General features: G+C 38.0%; 1 protein-coding gene across 1 annotated transcript in view; it reads left to right on the top strand.

Moving 5' to 3' along the window:
• The first annotated feature begins 558 nt into the window (after positions 1–558).
• LOC124159274 (potassium voltage-gated channel protein Shaker) overlaps positions 559–22,344 on the top strand; it is a 636,146-nt gene continuing 614,360 nt past the window's right edge. Inside the window, exon 1 of the mRNA XM_046534976.1 lies at positions 559–626. Coding sequence (XP_046390932.1) covers positions 589–626 — 38 coding nt within the window. The 5' untranslated portion in view covers positions 559–588. The remainder of the gene's footprint in view (positions 627–22,344) is intronic.

The raw sequence follows: 22,344 nt of genomic DNA, 5'->3' as shown, positions 1-22,344 counted from the left end.
ATTTATCCCTCACACATTGCAGTCCGATACTTTCGTGACGATCATTACGATCTCATCTTGCTTGAAGGAAAATTGACTACATAACAGTGCCGAAACTTCTCGAAAGTGCCGCAAACGAATCCCTTGGGGTCCTAACCCTTTGTACTTTTCCCTCACAGATTGCGCTCCGATAGTTTTGTGACGCGGAATCGGAATCCTCATCTTGCTTCACCAATACCGTGCCATCCAACTCCTTCGTGTCTCTCTTTAGGACCCTTCGCCCACGTCTTAACCTCGGCCGTTTCTTTATTTTATTTTTTGAACGAGAGAGAGAGAGGTCCCCGCTCAAGTGTTTGGTTTGCTCTCTTCGGAGACCCCGGATGAGAGTCGTTGAGGAGTGCTGCATCAGTGAGACCGTCTGCTAAAGTGGCGTCTTCCCCGACTGCGGAGACAGTGTCAGTGGTGGCGGTGGCGACGGCTCGTGGGGCGGAGGGAGTCGTCGTGGGGGGCAGGAGGGGCGGGGACGAGGGGCGGAGAGAATGAGGGGCCGGCGGAGGCGGAGGAGGCGGAGGCGGACGACGGCGAGAGTAGAAAACCCACCGGTCCATCATGTTCGCCATGACAGAGTATGTCGGCGAGATCACCAGGTAATGCCATTCATAACGCAGGTGCATTATGATGTAAATGCACACTGATTCCTTAGCAGATGTGTGTGTGTGTGTGTGTGGAATTTTATAGAGACTATGATGACTGGGGATCGGGTTGGGATGGTGGCTAGAGTGTTGCCTTCCTTTGGATTTATTGGGGAGAGCTCTACCTCACCTATAATTCATAATAATAATAATAATAATAATAATAAAATGTCTTTATTCGGGCGAGGTTGAGACTAGGAAGTTCCCTCTTCCACCTAGCCCGTAAACGGTGGTGCACTATGATATAAATCGGCCCTGTGTCCTAAGCAGGTAGGTGTGGAGTTGATAAGTACTATGATGATTGGAAATTGGGTTGAGGAGATGGTAGGAATGTTGGCTTCCTTTTCTTTTAGCGGGGAGAGCTCTACCCTCACCTATCAACCTTAACGGTGGTTCATTATGTTATAAAAGTGCCTTGTCTCCTTAGCAGATTGGTGTGGAGGGTTACAAATATTATAATAATTTCACCTTTATTATTGTTGTGAATTTACGACCCTGCAGAATTCTCTTACCATCAGCCCCAAGGAAAATCACAGAATCACACACAATTAAGGCATGGATACGAAAAAAAACCCGCCGAGATTGGTAAACACGACCCCTGTGTTGCTAGGCAACGACTTAACCCAGCCGCCACCGAGACTAGCCGGTTGGCTTCACATCTCCATTTAGAAAAAATCTGCATCATTCTCTTTATGGAATGCTCTCCCATTTCTCTGGAAGAGTAAATCTGGATTTGCTAGTAATAGCTCGCGAAGTCATAATGAAGGCGCGAGAAATGATAATCTCTTTTCCATCCTTTACCTTCTGTCCCTACACCATTCTTCCAAGGCGTCGTCGGGCTCCTTAATCGTTGCCGCAGTGTTATCTTCATTTTTCTTCCCGTTTCTCCCCCCTCTTGAGGTGCGGGGCATAAAGGTTTGCGACTTATGCGCTCCACTTCAATTGTGTATCTCCGTGGGATCCTAAAGGATCACGATCCTATTAATGGATTCACATCCAGTGGGCACGTATTCAAATCCCGAATATGGTAGGTTTTCCAGAGGGAGCTCGATCCTTGCTTGCACGCCGTGAGGACACCTCAACTTCAGCACTGAGTCCATCGGACGCTGGGTTTTTCTCCACCCTTATTTTTCCTCGCTTAACCCGTTGCGCAAATGGCGTTAGCTGTCGATCGCCTGCTCCAAATATCTATCAATATGTTTCTTAGGAAGGGGATTAGTTTGTCGTGTTCGGCTATAGTGTTGTCAATTGTCTCTCCTAGCGATTTGATCGTTGGATTATTCTTCCTCATAGAATAATCCTTTAAAATCGCTGGCACAGTAATAGTTTTCCTGGTTTCTCTAGTGGTAGGACCCGCCCGCCTTTGTGACGGTGCGGGATTCCTCGTCCTATCCCTTCCTTTCCTATCTACATCTACATGATACCCCGCAAGCCGCGTAAAAGGCGTGTGGTAGGGGGTGTTAGGACACCAGCCGTTTACAGCTAGAAAAAAAATGAAGTGCTCTAACGAGGTTAGGACTAGCGTTTATTAAAGTCCTTTATAGTAAGGGGGAAAAACAAATTCCCATATCTATCCGTTCGGCAAAACATCTCTCTTAATTTATCGCTTCTATCGGACCTGGAAATATAGTGTGGCTCTCATATTATGTTCTCTGTGTCGCTCTTAAAGATATCCATTCTCAATTGATCAAACAATCTAAGCCTAGCGCGCAGCCTCCGAGTCTCCAATGGCTCCCAGCCTAATTCGCTTAACATCTGGGTAACACTGTCTGTACGCCCGTATCTGTTTTATGCCGTCCCAGGAGGCGTCGTCGGGCTCCTATCGCGGCGGCGCCTCCTTCCTTTTTCCTTCGTGTCCTCCCCCTTCTGTGGTGATAAGCTTATTGCTTCTGACTTCGGCCCAGGAGAGTAACCCCGCGAGCCCGCCCTAGGGTTTCGAATCCACTGTCTATTGTCTCTCTAGGGAGCCTGTGTTCGAATCTTTGCGGAATCGGAGATTTTCAGTGGCTGAACCCAGTTGGATTTTTTGGTCTTAGTGGCGACGGGGTGACGTTTTATTTTGTCAACCAAGGGTTACGGGCTCAAATTCCGCCGGGGTGGAATTTCCCTATTTCCCAAGTGAAACCTTGATGGTCCTACTTGCGATTATAAGATAATGAAGATATTGAAATTGCATACACCTGCTTGGATCACTTTAAGTAGAGTACTTTATGTGTCGGATGAAAAGTAAACTCGTGGTCTTCTGTGCGCCTTTCTTTAAGATCAGACTAACGCGTAGGCGCACTTTTTAGTGGAAGTATGATACCTTCTAGGGAGCTGTGTGGAGGGCATTCTTAACAGCAACTATCCCTGCAATATCCCTCAATAGCAACTATTGATTGAAGTAAAATTAAAACGGTGTTAAATCGAATGGCTCCAGCATATGGTTGCAGGAAATTGAGTTTAAAATTGTGTTAAATTAGAGTGTTATACTAATTTGTTATTCATTTTTCTTTGAAAAATACTGTTTGTTTGACACTATTGTCATAATAAATTGTCGCCTTAATTTCTTGTTATAATTAGTCAGTTATTCCGCAGTATGATATTTTTCCCTGCGTTAATATTGTTTTGCCGAATTGTCTGTAAGTTAACGGCGGTCTGCAACGAGTGAATCTTTTGTATTTCTTTTCATTTTTTCTTTTCTTTTATGATTGTAATGTCATGCTGAACTTGTAAAAGTTGTGCAATAATTTTCTCATGGGCCACAAGGCCGACGAAATAAACGAATTTATTATTATTATTATCCCGTCAATTGGATGGTGCGTGAAGGTATGCATTTTTCGAATAGAATGGGGTTACGGCAATGTTAGGTTTCTCTCGGCCCCTTGCTGTCGTTTCGTCACGGCACTAGCTGTCTTAGCGTTCGGTCGCCTTTCTCGCATTTCTGACCAATTCAGATTCGTGGGACCATATGAAAGTTTTCCATTATCAAGCGAAGGCAAAACTACGGGAAATCTACGGGATTTTATTAGTTTTATTTTTGCTGGTAAAGATCAGTTTTAAAACATAAATACAGCAGAGGAATCAACTAATTTTCGATCAGATTATATTACATTTAATTCTTAAAGATTTCCTCCGCCTCCCACCTTAGCGAGTGAATTAATCCCTTTTGAATACTAAATTGCAAGGAGAGTGATTCCTATTTAATTTCCTTTTTTAGGTAAACTTAAAATACTTAAACCCTTGAAGTTTTAATCGCCGCCATCAGCGAATCTTGTGCATTTTCTCAAAGGTTACAGCGCGTTGTCTTGGTCAAGTTATTATTATTTTACTTATCCGCTAATTGGTTTTGATTGAAAACGAGGTCTGATATACTATTTCATACATTTTTTCTTCGTAAGTAATTATTTTTAGCATAGAGCGTATTTACACACGAAAAGATGTTCATGAAGGTATTTTGGGTAGGAAATGAAGTTGGGTAATCATAATGAAATGACCGTGATTGAAAGTCGAGATGCCAAAATAAAAAAAACGAGTATATACCCACTGCATAGTATGTATAAATATACCAGTGTATTTTAAATTTATGCTTGAGAAGCTATAATTTATATTTGGAAATCTGGAGCTTGTATTATTTGAAAAAGAAGAAATTTGTTTTTAGCTCAAGTGAAAAATTGCAAGTCTTACTTCCACCTTAACCTATTTTTCAGTGGATTAAAAAGTGGTTTTACTCTATGAAATATGCATAAAAAAGTCATAGAAAAATTAGAAATAATAATGATCGTAAATAAAACTTATTAGAATATTCTAAAATTTATTAACGTTCCCTAATTTAGCACAAAGCGCTACTAAAACATATATTGTATGAACGAATACATTACAGTGGTAAAAATAATTGTGAATAAATTTTTATGTTCTGTAATTTGTTTTCCCATGTATTCCACTACGTAGGTTGTCCCATAAATTAGGAAAGGAAAATTTCGACAAAATTATTGAAGGGAAGATTGGATCAGTGATACGAAGTGGAATAAATAAAATGCCTATCTACGGCAACGATGGTGCCAAGTAGCTCCTATTAAATTGTCTCTCTCGTGCATGAGCTTACTTAAAATCTCATTCCCAACGGTTCCGCTCTAGTAGCTTGAGTGTGACAGATGACAGCAATCTATGTATTGATCCCTGAGTCGAAGTGATCTGACGTATTTTCACTCTTATCTGATACAGTTACTTAAGTATATAAATTATAAATATGATGGAAATTCGTTGGCAAAGTAAAACCGAAGTTCAAGTATCTCTCATTTCTTCCGAACGAATGCAAAAAAATGAGAAATTTCCAGAAATAGCAATGGGAAATATATAACTATATATATAAATAACAACATCCTACCAATAATTTTAAACGATGAAATGTTAGAGGAATATAAAAGAGAACATTTATTTAAATTTGGATTACCGAAATTTTTAAAAAAATTTTAGCACGTAAAAGGTTAACTCTCTAATAACAGTGAAAGGTTAGGAAAAATCTACAGCATAGGGTGAATAATTGATCACCAGAAACGATGCATAAATCGTAAAACGCCGTTATTTTATTACCTCTACAGCCTCAATTATCGTGTTTCATTAGCGCTGCTTGTAACTGAAATGTTTCCTGGAACATTAGTGGAACACAATCTTTCTTAACTTGTTACTATATCCCTGCAGCCTTTAATTAAAACGATCCATATATTAATGTTTGATGTTTTCCCATTAAAATATCTGCATCACCATTCCTTTGCACACTATCGATTAAAAACTATTGTTTTATATATATTCAGATAGCCATTAATGCATGTAGTTTTAATTTAAAATAATCATTGACTAATTAACTTATTTAAAATACGTATGAGTCGTTAGCATTAGTTAGCCCGTTAAATACAGTAATAGTTCCCATTGATTAATCCATTCCATTTGAGAAATCATGTAACTTAGGTTGAAATTTGCGTTAAAATGACGGAGAAAATTGCAATTGTTAGAGAACGGAGAAGATTTTCATGCATAATTGGGGACTAATTTTCTTAATATTTGGCATAGGTATCTATAAATACAGATGCGAGGAGGAGGTCTTGCAGTATTCAATTCCTGTTGAAACTATTGTTTAGTTCAATTAAATACAGTGAAGTAGGCTGGCGATTGTAATTTTCAACAGAATTTCTTTTGTCCATGATAGTTTCTCCATACGATGGAGAATTTAGGGATGGTGATCAATCCAGAAAAGAGAGCACTCGGGAGTGGGTTTCTTGGCTCCTTTTGTTAAGAATAGGCTAACGCCAGCTCCTGTTTTATCTCCAGCCCAACCACACCTCCATTCCCAAATTAATATCCTATTAAACCTACCCAACTCTTCCTAATAACGAATACGACCTCAGTTGCCGCTCTTTGCTCAAAATAGCTAACCGAGACAAACCCGAGGATGACTTGATGACGATGATTCAGAGTATGTCGGTCGTTTTTTGAACTTTTCTTCTGTTGTGGACCACCAAGTAAATGTCATGTAAAATATTAAGAAAGTGCGTGTTTTTCATTTACTTTACCCCCATTACGCTTGAGAAAATGAAAACTGGTGATTTATAATTAAATTAATTAATTACAGCCTACTTGCCATCAAACCTCTTTACCAACTAGAGTGCAAAGACTTAATAGTTCTTGATAATGTCCTCATCTTCACCTTCTCTAAGAGAGCATGACTTGTGAGTTTTATGAACCTTACCGAAAAGAATATCTACTGCCTGACTTGAAGACTGGTGAGATGAAAAAAAAACACCCTGCCCACTTATTTTATTTTAACAGCGTATTATACGTGCTTCGATTGCTACACAATCATCATTAGTTGCTTATGTAGTGTTACATGATGATGATTGTGTAGCAATGAAAACACGTTTTGTAGGCTGTTAAAATGAAGTTAGTGGGTAATGCAATATCTTTTATTAGCCTTTGATACGTTGTTCCACAACATCTCTGATTAAGAAATTTGCCTTTTTCAAGACTGGTGTTTACGTATAATCAACAACAACAACATGCAAACTAGAATTCCATCTAATTAACCTTTAGAATGGCGACGATGCATGATAAATTGCCAGATTACGACCTAGAACAGCAACATTTGCCATTAAATTCTTCTTCAGATATCCTGGAAGAGCGTTCCAAATTCTACATAATTACTCTCGACTTATAATTTACGACATCCACCAAATCCTCCTTAATACTGCAACATCCCATTATAATAGCATATTCCTGTGTCTCGTTTTGACACCGACTTACACAGTAGCGTAAACTCAAATAAAATATACCTATGTAGTTTCTTCAAACATCGATCTCAGCACCGAAAAGAATGTTTATTTGTGAAAACTAAATTGGTCGCAGAAGTTGAATTTTTAAATAAAAAATTTAAATTCACTTATAACCTTTTATATTGTTTAATATATTATTTCCACGCCTCTTCTTCAATTCATGAATTTTAGTGAGTATATTATTATATAAAAAACTTATAATCGCTTTATGTGGGTTGAATTTTAGTTGAAAATAATGCTTTAAGTGGGTCATATATAAAATTGGTTAATCTTAATGGAAATAGAAATTTATATGCATAACAAAATGTAGTAAATGTAATTAGTGGTTATTTTAATATTTTCATTATAATTTGTTTTGATGGAAGCTTTGGCATTATCTAATATGGAACCTATATTTAGTACGAGTTAGTCCAAAAACTCATTCAGGTGTGTAATACTCGAAAATCTACGTAAGCCATAAACGATTGATGTAATTTTTTGAAGCATCGCCATTACCATTGTTTTAGCACTGAAAAGGCTTAATTGTGATAACTAAATTAATTTGCACATAAAAATTTGATAAATTTAGCACTCATTAATGGTGATTTAAATTTTTTCATACTAATTTTTTTTATGAAAGCCTTGAAATTATCTAATAAAGAATCTAAATATAGTACGAGTTAGACTAAAAACCCATTCAGGAGTGTACCTTTCGAAACGCTTCCTTAGCCATAAACAGTTGTAATTTTTGTATCACCATCATCTTAGCACTGAAAAGAAGGCTTATTTGTGAATACTAAATTAATTTGCACATGATCATTTTTAAAATGTTATTAATAGCGATTTTAATATGTCAATACTAATTTTTTGACGAAAGTCTAGAAATTACCTAATTTGGAACCTAAATTTAGAACGAGTTAGACCGTAAACCCATTCAGGTGGGCAATGCTCCAAAATCTACCTTATAAAAATGTAATAAATTTAGTAATTAGTCGTGATTTTTGTGATAATTTCTCGACGAATGCCTTGAAATAATCTAACTATCGTGAATATACTACGAGTTACACCAAAAACCCGTTCAGGAGTGTAATGCTCGTAAATCTACCTAGCTTTATAGTCTTCCCAAAATAGAATTCTCACCACGGAGAATACCGCTGAATGATAGATACATGGGTCGTTCTCCCATAATCGTACAAAATTATATCCACGGACTGCCATAAAAAACAAATAACATTTAAACGAAATTAAGTTGGTTTATTATTTTATGTACTTACCCTGTTACTACTTTTAGTGACCTATTAGTAAAGAAAAAATTATCAACTTTTATTAATTAAAATTGAGATTTATTTTACGACTATAAGATGTAAGTTCAATGTAATAAGAACAGTTACCTATCCCATTGTTTGTCTCAACTATAACTTAATTTAAAGGAAATCATTATGTCCGTGAATTCTGCAGTCTACGGACATGATGATACACTACGACAATTTACAGAATATCCAATGGCAAATAAAATAAACAATTTTTCGTGATTAAACACATAATATTACTCTTACGTCGTATCCGTAGACATTTACATCAGGCTCGTAGACAAATGTATCATGCCCGTAGACAACAAAAAAGTAAAAAAAAATAGTGTAAATATTAATGATGGTCTCTGCTACTTTCGTCATTAGATTTTATGAATGATAAATTGGAATTAAATAATGTTGGTTGTTATGTAAACAAAAAGTAAGATATGAAGTGATAGTACTTTGCTTTTTTTCCACATTAAAAAATTCCCTTTATGCCTAGGCATAAAAAATTCCTATCATTGGATTTTTTTAATGTGGAAAAGTGCAAAGTACTATCACTTGATATCTTATAATGGATCTCTACAAAGTATCTGCCTCATCAATTCAATTTTAAACAATTTCAATTTTTTTCAAATTTTGCATGTAGAAAAGTAAGTTTTTGGGAGGATGACCCACCTATCCACAATCTGTCTTCGCTTTTACTGCAGGAGCGTTCCGAGTGGGCGTTCGTCTTTATGCTCCGTTCCGCGACTCGACAGGCGAGAGAGCGCGAAAGAGATCGCGAGGAGAGAAGGGCACGGGAGTGAGAAGAGTTCCGATTCCATCGTCCCAATCCCACCTCTTTAAACTGTCCCACTTTTAATGCAATCCATTGGAGGGGAAGAAGTGGGGGGGGGGTGGTGTCTCCTCTCGGCCGCTGCGACCAAGGCAAACATGAAAAACTGTCGACAACGTCGTCCTCACCGCTCGCGCGACCTATCCTTGCACTGCACGAGTGTTTTGTTTTTTCGATTTTTTTTCGCGCAACTTTTTCTTCCTACTCCACCTCCTCCTCTTCTTCTACTTCCTCCACAAAACCCTCCACCTCCTCCTCCGCCCACCCACCAACCATCTTCCCTTCCACGAATCGATTTGCTCATCGGCTTGGACATTTATAAGGCATTAATTACGTCCAGCTTGGTGACGTTCATTTTTTTTCCCCTCCGGTGCACGTATTTTTTTTCCATCACCCCCGTCCTTCGTGTTACGAAACTTTTCAGGCTAGGTTTTGCATTTTTTTCGGTGTTTTTTTTAAATAGAATGTCCACCCGTCCTCTTCTCGTACGCGCCTGTGTTCATTTTTATGCTACTTTTCTTCTTCTCATTAACGTGGTCGTACCGGTCAGACGAAACAAAGGGCGTCAACCATGTTTCCATTCTCGAAAGATTTTGACACACCTCATGTCCTCCGTGTATTTATATGACCTTTTTTTCCTGCAGCGTCCTTCTCATTAGCATATTCTCTCTGGCCCTTTTGGACGCTATTCTCTGTTAATTTATTTTTTCCAAAGAATTTTTTTACTGTGTGCTTGGAACATTTATTTGACGCTCGACTCTGTCAGAGTATGAGTCAACGAGGGTTATTCGCGAATGCGAAGCAACCCATCAAGCTTTAAGGTGCACTTTAAGTAAGCTCAGAGACATTGGTTCGTTTCTCTTGTCGCACAGAGTTTTCGTTTTGTAATTAAACTGTCCACGTTCGTACTTCTCTTGGACGACAATGGATGTATTGCTAAGGAAATCACTATCTATTTTGGCAGATTGAATTTTAATTAAAAATGATACTTTAAGCGGGTCACATAATCCATTAATCATGATGGAAGTACGTTGAGTTCTCTTTGTCACAGGATATAAATGGGTAAATATTTTGATAAAGTTTTTAATTGTAAACAATCAAATTTTAATTTTAAATAAACGTGTCACATGTATACCTACTTCATTTCAGTGAAAACTAGCTGCATTAGTGTTATGCTGAATCCTCTATGGTGTTTTTTAGGTCAATTCATAATGATATGGTCGATAGATGGTTCCGTGTGGTGGGTCTATATATAGTGGTCACCTCGGGAGAGGAAGTCCTTCCTACTATGTGGAGCACAAACTGATGCTCCACTCAAATCTTGAATTATGCAATGCTCCTCCTATTTCTTTCAGATTCCATTTCGCAAGCCCAGAAATAGAGAAGTGTGAAAGCAAAGCAAACACGACATAAAAATAGTTCACCACTCTCACTCTAGGCGACAGCGTCACCACCGCATAGCTATGCCTCCCATTTTCCACACCCAGTCTTAAAGAATGGAAATCATCAATGACATTGTGTGTTTTGTGTGAAAAAGGCGTCTTGTTTTTCATTTTTGGACTCTTGAGAAGGAGGGAGAAACTGACTGTTGAATTTTTGTTAACGTGCCCACGTTTAAAAATAAAAACACATTAAGGACGCCTCGTGGAGGACTGTGAAGGTGTGGGGTAGGAAGAAGTCTCCAGACGTCGAAAACACAAAGCAATCCTTCCACCGCAGCTTTTTTTTTCTGCGCCAACCAACCAAGGCTCAGGGTCCTCTCATCAGTGTCCATTCTGGTCAGGGACCCGTCGCGGGATATTTCGCCAGTCTGACCGACCTCCTGACTCTCTCGGGAACGTCTTGCGGTGAGACACGTTAAACTCTTGACCCGTCTCTTGAGGCTTGAAAAATGTTTTTCTTGTCACCTCCCCCACCACTACTGCTTCCACCCTTCCACTCCAACGTCTACCCCTCGTAAAACGAAAGGTATATAAAAAAAAGAGTTAGAAGATTGTTTTTCTTAGCGGTTAATCTCCGGCGGGGCTCACTTTAAAAATTTTTTCTCATCATTTCTTTTTTTTAAGTTTTATTTCACCCCCCTTTTCCTTCTAACAGCTCGGGAAGACCTTTTCTCCCTTTCCAGCGCGCCGGCGGATTTATGGCGGGGAACTCTTTAATTTTATTTTCTCTCACCCAAAAATTTTTATTAATGTTTGTTCACTTTTTTTGGTGGCGATGGTTTCACGTTATCCCGGGAGAGATCCTTATTTCCGTCCCCGATGGTCTGGAGGTCCACGAGCACCTTGTTCCTTCCCCTTCTCTTTCTCTCTTCTACCACCAGTTGGCACTTCTCTATTGCCAGTCGGCCGCGAATAGGTAGGGGCGGATGAAGTATTAGGGGGTGCGGAGAGGGGAGGAAGTGGAGAGATAGAGGAAGGAAATAGGGTGAGACAGATCCGTGGTGAAGGCGGAAATTGAATAGGGAGACTTGTGATGCTAATATCTATTTAGGTTTCTAGGTAGTTGGTTTTTTTTATCCAACCCAATAGTGAGTCTGAATACGTTCTTCTCATTGCAATATGCATGATTTTTACCAGACTTGCGATCTTGAGTTTTGTGGTATTAATTTATATAGCATATCTGACGATAATCTATTCATTTCTATTGTAAACAAGTTATTAAAGCACCACTATTTCTGCGCGTGGTTTTGAGCTCATTGTATTGGCCTTGTTTAGTAGTCAAAATGACTGAGTTGGACCAAACTTCGGATTTTTTTGCTCAAATATTTAAATGGCACTTTAATAAACTCAGTGTGGTCTACTATGAAAATAACTAGGCATGATTTTATCAATATCAATCCCGTCTCAATTCTATTTAAATATTACAACGGCACTTGCATGGAGAAAAAATTGACTTATTCATTTTTTCCAAGTATGAGCTATGAATGCCTCTTTTGAGTTTGAGAAATAAAGGAAATAACTTTCACCACCGATTTCATTCTTTTTATAACGTATCTGACAGTAATATTTGCGACAAAAGTGCATATAAAAAGCCCAAATTTGGCGCATTTGTGCTTTATAGAAGTATCATCATTCCTATTTCCCTCTGATTGTTCATGAACCAAGGCCACCACAAAAACGGATTAGAATTTGAACACATGACTAAAAAGAAAGATTATGGTTATGATCGTCCTTGGTAACGTCTCAATATTGGAGGTAACAGTTACAACTTAAGTTGGCAGATCGGGTGAAACACATCTCAAGGTCCTTATTTCTCTTAGAAAACTCTTGCTTGCATCAGCTCGGTGAAACAAATACATAAAAAAGTTAGGTAGCAAATTTTTTTGCACTTTTTATTACCTTCAAATCAATTGTTGTCATCAATTGATCACATCTTCAATGATAATTTACATACGTTTTCCGCTTTTCCCACTTATGATTAGTTCTACCCAACCTGAAATCCTGAACTGAAACTACTGATTTTAATAAATTTGATATCTTTTTTAAAAAAATGTTTAAAAAATATTATTTTTCTGTCCCTCATAAATAGTATACCACTAAATATACCATCCAACCTTTTTAAAAATTTAGGCTACTTGTTTTATCATTACACTTCATCAATTGATGACACCAGAAATTCTAGGCTAAAGCTCCTCTTTCTAGGGTTTTAATCGATTGTTTTGACTGTTTATTGACCAAGGCGTATAATTATATCAATAACCTGCGCTGTTGCGTTCCCACATTTTCAGTCTAACGAAATGAATTATGTATCGTACGATATGAACACTTACTGGAAACAAAATATCTTTGTCCGCATAAAAAAGTTTTCTAGCTTCCTTAATCAATGCACTACTGAAGCAAAGAGTTCAAAAAAAGTAGATTAAACTGTGAAAAGCATATAAATTTCTTTACCTAGCGTTTTATGGAATAGATAAATAATAATGTCAGAGATTTTAGTCAGCGTGCTTTTGCATTAAACTGTGAAAAGCATATGAATTTCCTTACCTACCGTTTAATGGAATAGATAAATCATATGGTCAAATATTGTAGTCAGCGTGTCTTTGAGAGGAAATTTGTGTTAAGATTTTCCAACTAAGTGATTAACATGATATCATTGGGGTGAATAACTTTGCAGTTGTGTTCAGTTGCAGAATTATGTTTTTTCTCTCACTCGTAGAGAATCCTATTTGCCTTCATCGAGATTGTATTCATATATTTGATATTTTTTTGCTTTACTATATCCACATGCTACTATCAGAAATATCCCTCTCTAAATACCCTTCAGTTAACTATCTGAGGCACTCTTATGGTATTTGCTAAAATGTCCATTTCATTTTTTTAGTAGACAGAAATGTTGGTGGTAATATAACCATGAAAGGCGTCCTCAAAATTAATTTGCAGGTTTCTACTGATTTTTTCCGGTGTATATACTTTTCTTTTCTAACTTTACTTAAACAGAGGAACATTAACGGTAATTTTCCTTGCAGTATGCACCCTTTGTCATCAGATAAATATGGCTCATGGAACCCATTGAATAATTTTCCTCTGAATTCTGGCAATATTTAGCCTGTTTCGCATCGTAGGATTCAACTTTAATTGCCGTAGCCGTAGATTTTACTGATCATCTATCCTTTTTAGGTATCCCAATTGCTTTGAATATTTATTTCAGGTAGTTATGCTCAAGGGCACTGTTGTTTTTCCGAGGCGTAAGTGCTTCTTTTTTGAAGGTAATTTATGAACGAGAAGAAAAAAATAACCTCTTCCCAAATTTATATTTATATTGTAAATTATTGTTCTGAATTAACTCCTCTTCTTCATGGTACCTAAAGCAGAACCATATATATTTTTTAAGTGCGAAAAAAAGGTGCTGCGCAAGTGACAATAACTATATCTAGTACATATTGGTGTTGTTTATCAGTTAAGCAACACAAATCTGGACTAGTTGTAGTTATTGCCTTTTATTACATTAAAAATCGCTTACCCCGTTCTCCCCCGGGTTCCCCTACACACAGGGATACTGCTGTTGTATCCAAGGCGTGAGTACTTCTTTTTTGTTTAGATAATTTAGTTAACGAGAAGAAAAATTATCCCCAAACAGATTTTCTTTTTTTTTGTAAATGTTTTGCTCTTAATTTTCCTCCCCCTCTTCACGCTACTTTAAGCAGCAGCGTATGTATATATTTTTGCGTTGCGGCTCATCGGGGCGGCATTCGTCAAATCGATCGTCCCATTTATTCACTTCTTTGGCTTCAAAGACTTTTTGAAGCGGAAGGGAGAGAGAGAGACTGAGGAGACTCGGCCGAATTTTTTGACTGAAAAGCCCCGCAAAGGCCTAAAGGCTGAAAATTTTACTGCGCGCACCAAACTCGTTCGCGTGGCGAGTCCATATCTGCTTTTAGTTCTGCTCTTCCTCCACGAAGCGCATTCTTGAATGTGAAAAAAAGGTGACCTTTCGTGCGGTAATGTAAGTGCTCCGTTAGTTTTTTTTTTAGTTTCTGCCTTTCTGTATCAATGCTCGCTCGTCAAAGGGCTTCGGAGAAATCTCTTTACGCGCTAGCCTACGTTACCTTTATGCCCTGGCTTAAGGCACCGTGCGGGAGTCGCAATTATTGGATCTGGGGCTGAAAAAAATACTAACTTGCTCCCTTTCACCTTTTTCTGCTGCCTTAACTTTCCCACCCATTCACCCATGTTTACATCTTATCACCATGAATAGGTTTTTGATAATATTATTTGTAATCGCACGATCCAATTCACTTTGGCTATACAATAAGGTGGTTTCCTATTATTTTTTATTGCCTAAATTGAAAGATTATTACTCCTGGAGTACGTATTTCACGCTTTTAGATTTTTAAATGACGATACCTATTTTTCGTGATTAAATTAAAAGTGAAAAATTTCAAGCGCGCGAAAACGCGACGCGTAAGTAGGAATGATGGGAAAAAGTCCGTGCGACGCATTTCTGGTTCCCCCTCCCGCCTTGTGAGGTGACTTTGATCGAGGCTCTGAGCGCTGATAGGACGCAGGATGCTAGCGGGTAGCTGAGTACCTTGCTGGCTGGTAGCGCTTGGCTTAAAAAAGGTTTATTAATACCTTATCAAACGAAGAAAACTTTCCGACCTTAGCCAGTTTTAATAGGTGATTATTAAGACATGTTTCCCTGAGCTCTACGCCTCATGCATGCATTGGTAACCTCAGACGATGCATAACTCCTATCCTCTCGTGTAGAAACTAGGTCCCTGTGACGTCACGTGGAGTGGAATCGCTTGGGCGCCAATCTGGCCTTTTTCAAATGAGGATAAAATTTGACCCTTGCCATTCGTCTAAACCGGTATTTCAAAAACCAAATAATTTGTGTATTATGAATACACTAATGGTGGGTAACGAATCGCAATCAATGCCTTTCGTTTTCTTTGATGAAGGAAACTACCCTATTGAACTTCATCCTTAAAAAAAACGTCAAGGAGCTTAAAAATTGGTTGAATAACTCTTTAATAAGCGAAGAAACCATTACAGCATGTTGAATGTTAAAGTACGTAGACGGATAACGTTTAGAATATGAGGATATATTGAAATTGATCTCGAATTTCGGCGAAGACCTTAATAAAATAATTAATGAAATAAAAAAAATCATTGAAAATATCTTTAGAAATCTTCTTTTGTCGCATGTATTTGAAGATTAAAATCTAATCAGTGGCATCGCAGTGTCGGAACGCCGTTTCGGCAATGGTTAGCAAAAAAATATAGTAGTCAACCAACACTTTAATAATTTTTGTTTGCCTCAACATTTCTAATTCATACATTCGTAACAAAAATAAAATATTTAGTAAGAAAAGATAAATTATGACTTGTAACAAAAAACACAGAGAGTGATATTTCACTTCTGAAGAAAGTTAAGGAAAGTGCGTTCCGGCACTGCTTATTATGCCTTGACGTAACTGAATCTAATACCTTCCTTACTCCGCCGAAAATTCATTACCAAAATAATTCTCTGGAAGGATTGGCAAGATTTTGAGGGTGGGTTTAATTATGCCGTCACTAGCCACGGCAATATTTTTCTTTACGGGTATCACCCGCAAAGTACAAATTGTGCGAAAAATCCACAGAGGAAAAATCGGGATCCCGGTCAAGACGAATGATTTTGAGGATAGGCTTAAAAGTTCACCAGAAATGAAACGTGTCACAGTAAAAAAGTAAATTTGAGTAAGAAGGAAGAACGCCCTGAGTTTTTTTGGTCCAAATCCAGGCGAATGCTTAATATTCAAGAAATTTCGTTCGTCGTGTTTTCGAATGGATGATTCCCTAACGGCTCGTTTATGGTGTGGGGCGAGGTTTTTTTCCACCAAAATACTTAGATGGTTTCATATCGCATTAGACAGTTTTAGATATCATGCATCCCTAACGGGGAAGACATACCACGTACATAATAGATTTAATATTCAAAATGCATTTCATCTGCATGCAAATTATTTTCAAACAGCCAAATTGTAAGTAAGAAGCTTTTCAGAAAATTGGCTTGTGAATTACTCAAATTATAAATATGTACTTTTTTGTGATAACATTATTTTGTCTTTCACTTGGCTCTTCGATGGTGGTAGAAACCTAATCTTGATCATGGGAAAATAAAGTGCATGCATACTTAGGATTGTGATAGTGATTTTAGAGGAATGATATTTACCTCTTAGCCCTCTTAGGTACTTGAGAATGACGCCTCAGCGTCGAAACGCATCGTACCAATTGTAACGTTACGTCGTAAAATCTGGTTGATTTTTCACGTAAGTCCAGACAGGGGAAATACTCCAACCGTCGGTCACATGCTGGATCAGGGAAAAGACTCCACAAACAAGAAAAACAGCTCACAAGAAAAAGGCAGCCAAAAAATAATTTACGAGTTATTACCGTACGATATCTATTCAAAGTAGAGTATTCAAAAAAAAATCAGAAGTATTACAGAAAACAATGATAGTAAATTCATGATCCCAAGGAAACATTACCAGCAGAAAATTGCTCTAAGTATGCCATGGCTCACAAGACATGTGACTCCCATGCAGGTCAGGAAGAAAAGGGGCTCGCCTAAGCAAGGCGAGACAGCATTTGAGGGGAGGGCTTCTTCCAGGGAGTGGAGGGGTAGCCAGGCGAATTCAACAACCGCCCACTGATGCGTCACTGCCCCTGCAGAAACGGCCGCTCCGCAAAACACCATTCCCTGGTTTTGAGACAAAGCCAGCACCCAGAATTTTCCCCTCAACATCTGGGTTGGAGACCTCAGAGGAATCGTTCATTGGAACACATGGAGGGGAAGGAGATACTGGGGTGAGGTGTTGGAGGGAGAGAGAGTTTGTGATAGGACAATGGTAAAACTTCTCACTCCAAGTGCAATACTAAGGCCTTAGCACCGATTTCCCCTTGCTTGCCAAGGAGAAGTATTTCTCCGCAGTAGTCCTATATAAGTCTTGCATTGCAGGTAGGCTGGTTCGGAGGCTGGTTCGGAGGCTGCTTCGGAGGCTGTTTCAGAGACTGTTTCCAGAGACAGGATTTTCCAGAGACAGGATTTTGCGAGACAGGGCACTTTGCTACAGGGACCCTTTGCGCAAAAAATCCTTTGCGCGAAAAAACCTTAGCGCGAAAAGTTCTTGGCGGGAGAAGTTCTGCGGATAAGTTCGGAGGAAGTTCGAGGAAGTTCGAGGAATTTCTGGGGGGGGGGGTACCAGAAATTTTGGGGGGGGGGGGGGGGGACACTAAAAAATGCCACATCCTCTGTAGGAAAATGACCACAAAAATTGCTTGAACTTGGGGACCAAGACACGTCCACCAAGAACTGATTAATGCCTAGAAAACTTATCGAGGCATCACAGGTCCACTAGTTTTCACTGGATGAACCCCCACTGTTTAACCCCCATGAATTTCACAAAAACCATTATTCAGTGGTTAGAATTGAACTGAATATAAAAAGTTTATTGATTGAGACAATAGTATTCAAGAAATATCACTCAAAAATAGTTTTGACAAGAACATACATTTTTATCACTCTGTAAATAATAACCTCAGGAGTGATGTTTGGAATTCAACAGAATTCTTAAGTGAGTAACATGACATAATTACAAGAGTGAGACAAGAAATATTGCTGATAGATATAGAGTAAATTATTTAGTATTACATAGCAAGAAAATAAAATTAATAATCAATATGTCATAAAGTGATGCTTGTTTCGGTGAACAGTGAATCAAAATTACAAATAATTACCATCAGCAACTAGAAGGAACTGGGAAGATTTTTATTGGTATAACACCAGGATATCTTTACCAAACTCAAATGTTCCTTCTCTCATCAGAGATATTTTGTGGGTTTTTTTTTTTTAAAAACCAAGTAAAGCAATACAATAACCAACCACTTAGTAAATGGGCAAGATTGGGTTGGTGAAGCAGTTGGGTTCATGGGAACCCTGGGTTGTCCCATTAGTTGGGTTCAACCACCTTATCAAAAAACAACGATTCACAAAAATGGGTTTTAACTTCTACCCAAAATTCATATTGCAACCCAAGAGAAAGTTAGGGTCGACCAACAAAATATATACCCCATATTATATAATCATTAAGTACAAGTTTATTCAAAAATACGGTTATTCACTAAATAATTATTAGTTATCAAAATACCAGCAAAAATATTCAGCATAATATGTGTCTCACTTAATTAATATACATTGGCATTAGTATTTCTCCCATTTAAACCCTCCATGTTTGTAAATATTATCAGTCCATAATTAATTATCAATAAAGAATCCTCCAAAATTCAACAAGATTACGTAAATGACAATAGATTGCACTAAATTCCTCGATTTTCCAATAATTATTAACAATTTATAAGGCATATGGTATTCATGTCAGCTATTGAACAAGTACTGACTAAATTTAATCAAGATGTGTATATATATCTCTCAGTATTAATTAAACAAGTCAAAAAAGAATCATAGGCGATGCTAACAAAATGAGAACTGCATATTGCATCAACAAAAGAAATCACTCTAAATTTCACTCTTCAATTAACAATAGAAATGAGAGCTACATGCTGGTTGCGACAAGATGAAAGTTCATACTTGTCGGGCGATGAAGGTCGCAACTCAACGCCAAAAGCCACACTAAAACACAGTAGGCAGTCTTAAGATCAGCTGATCAATTCAATCACTCAGCCATCGATAGAATATTGAACACTGCAAAATCACGACACTTATCACTGTCCAGAATTGTGAGAATGTCCATAAAGTCTTGGTGGAGGAAAGGTGACACAAAACACAATTGAATCTTAATAACTGGGGCCACCTCCACAGCTTATCTGGAAACGAGCCATCTCGGGGATTTCCCCCCAAGTTAATCTCCCGTCCTCTCCCTCCAAGCACCCATAATTCCTCCACCTTACCCCATCTCACAATCACAGTAGACCAACACTAAATTTACATGAGTGAAATAAGCAGATGAGAATAAGCAAGTACAATACAATATTTCAGAACAATTTCAATTACAAGCATAGAAATAGACTTATTATTCATTATTCAAAACAATATTATTAGGAATCAAGAGAAATACAACACCGAAATCAAGCATCAAATAGTATTTGAGAGAGCAAACATTAGCATTCATTGAAAAAAAAAGAATAAAAAAAAAAATCAATGATATTTCTCTCCTTTTAATTACTGGAATTAGCAATGCCACCATGATATGCCTTTAAATGAGAAACATGACAAATTTTCTCTTTCCCAGGAGAAACTTCCAGAATAACTGTTACAGGAGAGAGATACTTTTTAAGGACGAAAGGTCCTTTCCACAGAGGTTCCAGTTTTGCCATTTTCTGTTCACCTTTAGAACTGACAGGATGGTTTTTGCAGAGAACAAGATCTCCCACACAGAAAGTGATTTGGGAGTGAGATTTATTATAGGATTCTTTATACCTGTTTCTGGCCTTTTTTAAATTAGCAATAACATGATTCAGGCAGGCTTGTCTGTCATTATCGCTGAGATCATTCTCGAATAAAGATTTTGGAATGTCCCACTGATTAATTAAAGGATGCTTAAGTTCTCTGCCGAAAATTATTTTGGCAGGAGAAAATCCACTGCTCTCATGTGAGGCAGTGTTCAGGGCAAAATTTAAGTCAGCAAGCATAGAGTCCCACATATGGTGAGCATTATTGCACAAAATAGCAAGTGCAGATTTTAGATTTCTATGCAATCTCTCTACCTGATTAGAACAGGGATAGTATGGAGAAACAAAAATTTGCTTAACCCCCAGTTGCAAACACATCTCCTTAACGGCATGAGATCTGAAAACTTGTGCATTATCAGAAACCAAATATTTTGGAAAACCGAATTTTGGAAACACTCTTTGAGTGAGTATTGAAACAACTGAACCAGCAGTAGCCTTACGAACTGGCTCAAGAAAACAGAATTTAGAAAAACCATCAATAAGAGAAAGTATATATTGGTGTCCACCTTTAGTCAAAGGTAAAGGACCCACAAAGTCAATATAAAGTCTTTCCCAAACCTCAGAAGGATTTTTCGATGATAGCATGCCAGGAGGTGGAGCATTTCTGGGTTTACAAGTTTGACACAGATGGCATTTTCTGACCATGTCATAAACCTCTCTTTTCATATCCTTCCACCAAAAGTGTCTGCTAATCTTATCATAAGTTTTAGCCATGCCCAAGTGAGCAGACATACTAGAGCAGTGAAAATATTGAAAAATCATAGGCCTCAAGACCGTAGGCAGAACAGCTCTTCCTCGCTTAATTTTAGAATTCCCATAACATAATAGCTGTCCCTTCAGAAAATAGTTTTTGTCGTTCAAGGAATTATTATTAATCTGATTGAAAATATCCTTTAGAACGAGATCAGTTTCTTGGTGTTTTCGAATGTCAACGAATGACAAAGGCAATTTATGTAACACACAAGAATAAGGAACAGCTGACTCCTTATGAGTGATTGATTCCACATCTAAATGACTATTTGTAGATGAGGATGGCTCAATGCGAGAAAGACAATCTGCGACAGAATTAGCTGATCCTCGAACATGATGCACAGTGAATTTATAAGAGGATAATTTAAGAACCATCCGGCCTAATTTGCCCAACTGCTTAGGATGAGAGAAAAGCCATGTCAAGGCACCATTATCAGTGTACAAGTGAAATGGTTTTACTTGTAAGTAAACACTGAATTTTTGAATTCCAAAATGAATTGCGTGACACTCCAATTCATAAGAAGAAAATTTACGTTCATGTTCCAAGAGTGCCTTACTAGCGAAAGCCACAGGGACAAAATCACCATTTACTTTGTGATTCAAAACGGCACCAACCGCCAAATTACTGGCATCGACAAATAAATGAAATTCCTCGTCAAATCGAGGGAAGGATAACACTGGTGGATTGGTGAGAGCTTTCTTCAACTGGCAGAAAGCCTCATTTTCAACGGCTGTCCATTGAAAAGGAACATTTTTACGTTTCAAGCGATTCAGTGGCATAGAAATTTCAGAATACCTTGGAATAAACTTGCAGTAAAACCCACAAAGTCCAATGAATCTGGCCACTTCCTTCACATTTCTGGGAACTGGGAATTGTTCAATTGGTCTCACTCTCTCAGGATCAACTTGCAAGGTTCCATTTGTGATGAGATGGCCCAGAAAAGTGAGTGATTCCACACCAAGCTTAACCTTGTCCTCGCACACCGTCAAACCGGCACTGCGTAATTTGTTGAGGACAGCATTAACATGAGATACATGGTCTTCAGCAGACTTGGAATAGATACACAAGTCATCAATATATGGATAGACACATGAATATTTCAAATCGCCCAATACTTCATTAATGAGACGAGTGAATATTTGAGGAGAATTTACAAAACCAAATGGCAATCTATTATACTGGTACACTCCGAACGGCGTCACAAAAGCAGTTAATTTCTTAGAATTCTCAGATAATGGTATTTGATGAAAGGCAGAATTGAGATCAAGAACAGTGAAATATTTTGCATCAGCAAGATATTGGAATGCATGTTCAACAGAAGGTGTAGGATAACCGTCCGATTTAACAACTTTGTTCAACTTACGGTAATCAACCACTAATCTTTCAGATCCATCCTTTTTAGGCACTAGAAAAGCTGGCGAACACCAGTTTGAATTGGAAACCTCAATCACTTTCTTATCAAGTAAAGATTGGATGTGCTTCTTCATTAAATTTGCCTTTGGAGGTGACAATGAGTAAGGATGGGATCGAATCGGAGTTGAATCTAGCAGTTC

This window comes from Ischnura elegans, chromosome 5 (assembly GCF_921293095.1).
Source record: "Ischnura elegans chromosome 5, ioIscEleg1.1, whole genome shotgun sequence".
Lineage (NCBI taxonomy): Eukaryota > Metazoa > Arthropoda > Insecta > Odonata > Coenagrionidae > Ischnura > Ischnura elegans.
The sequence above is the reverse complement of the archived record's forward strand: the minus strand, read 5'-3'. Positions and strand labels throughout refer to the sequence as shown.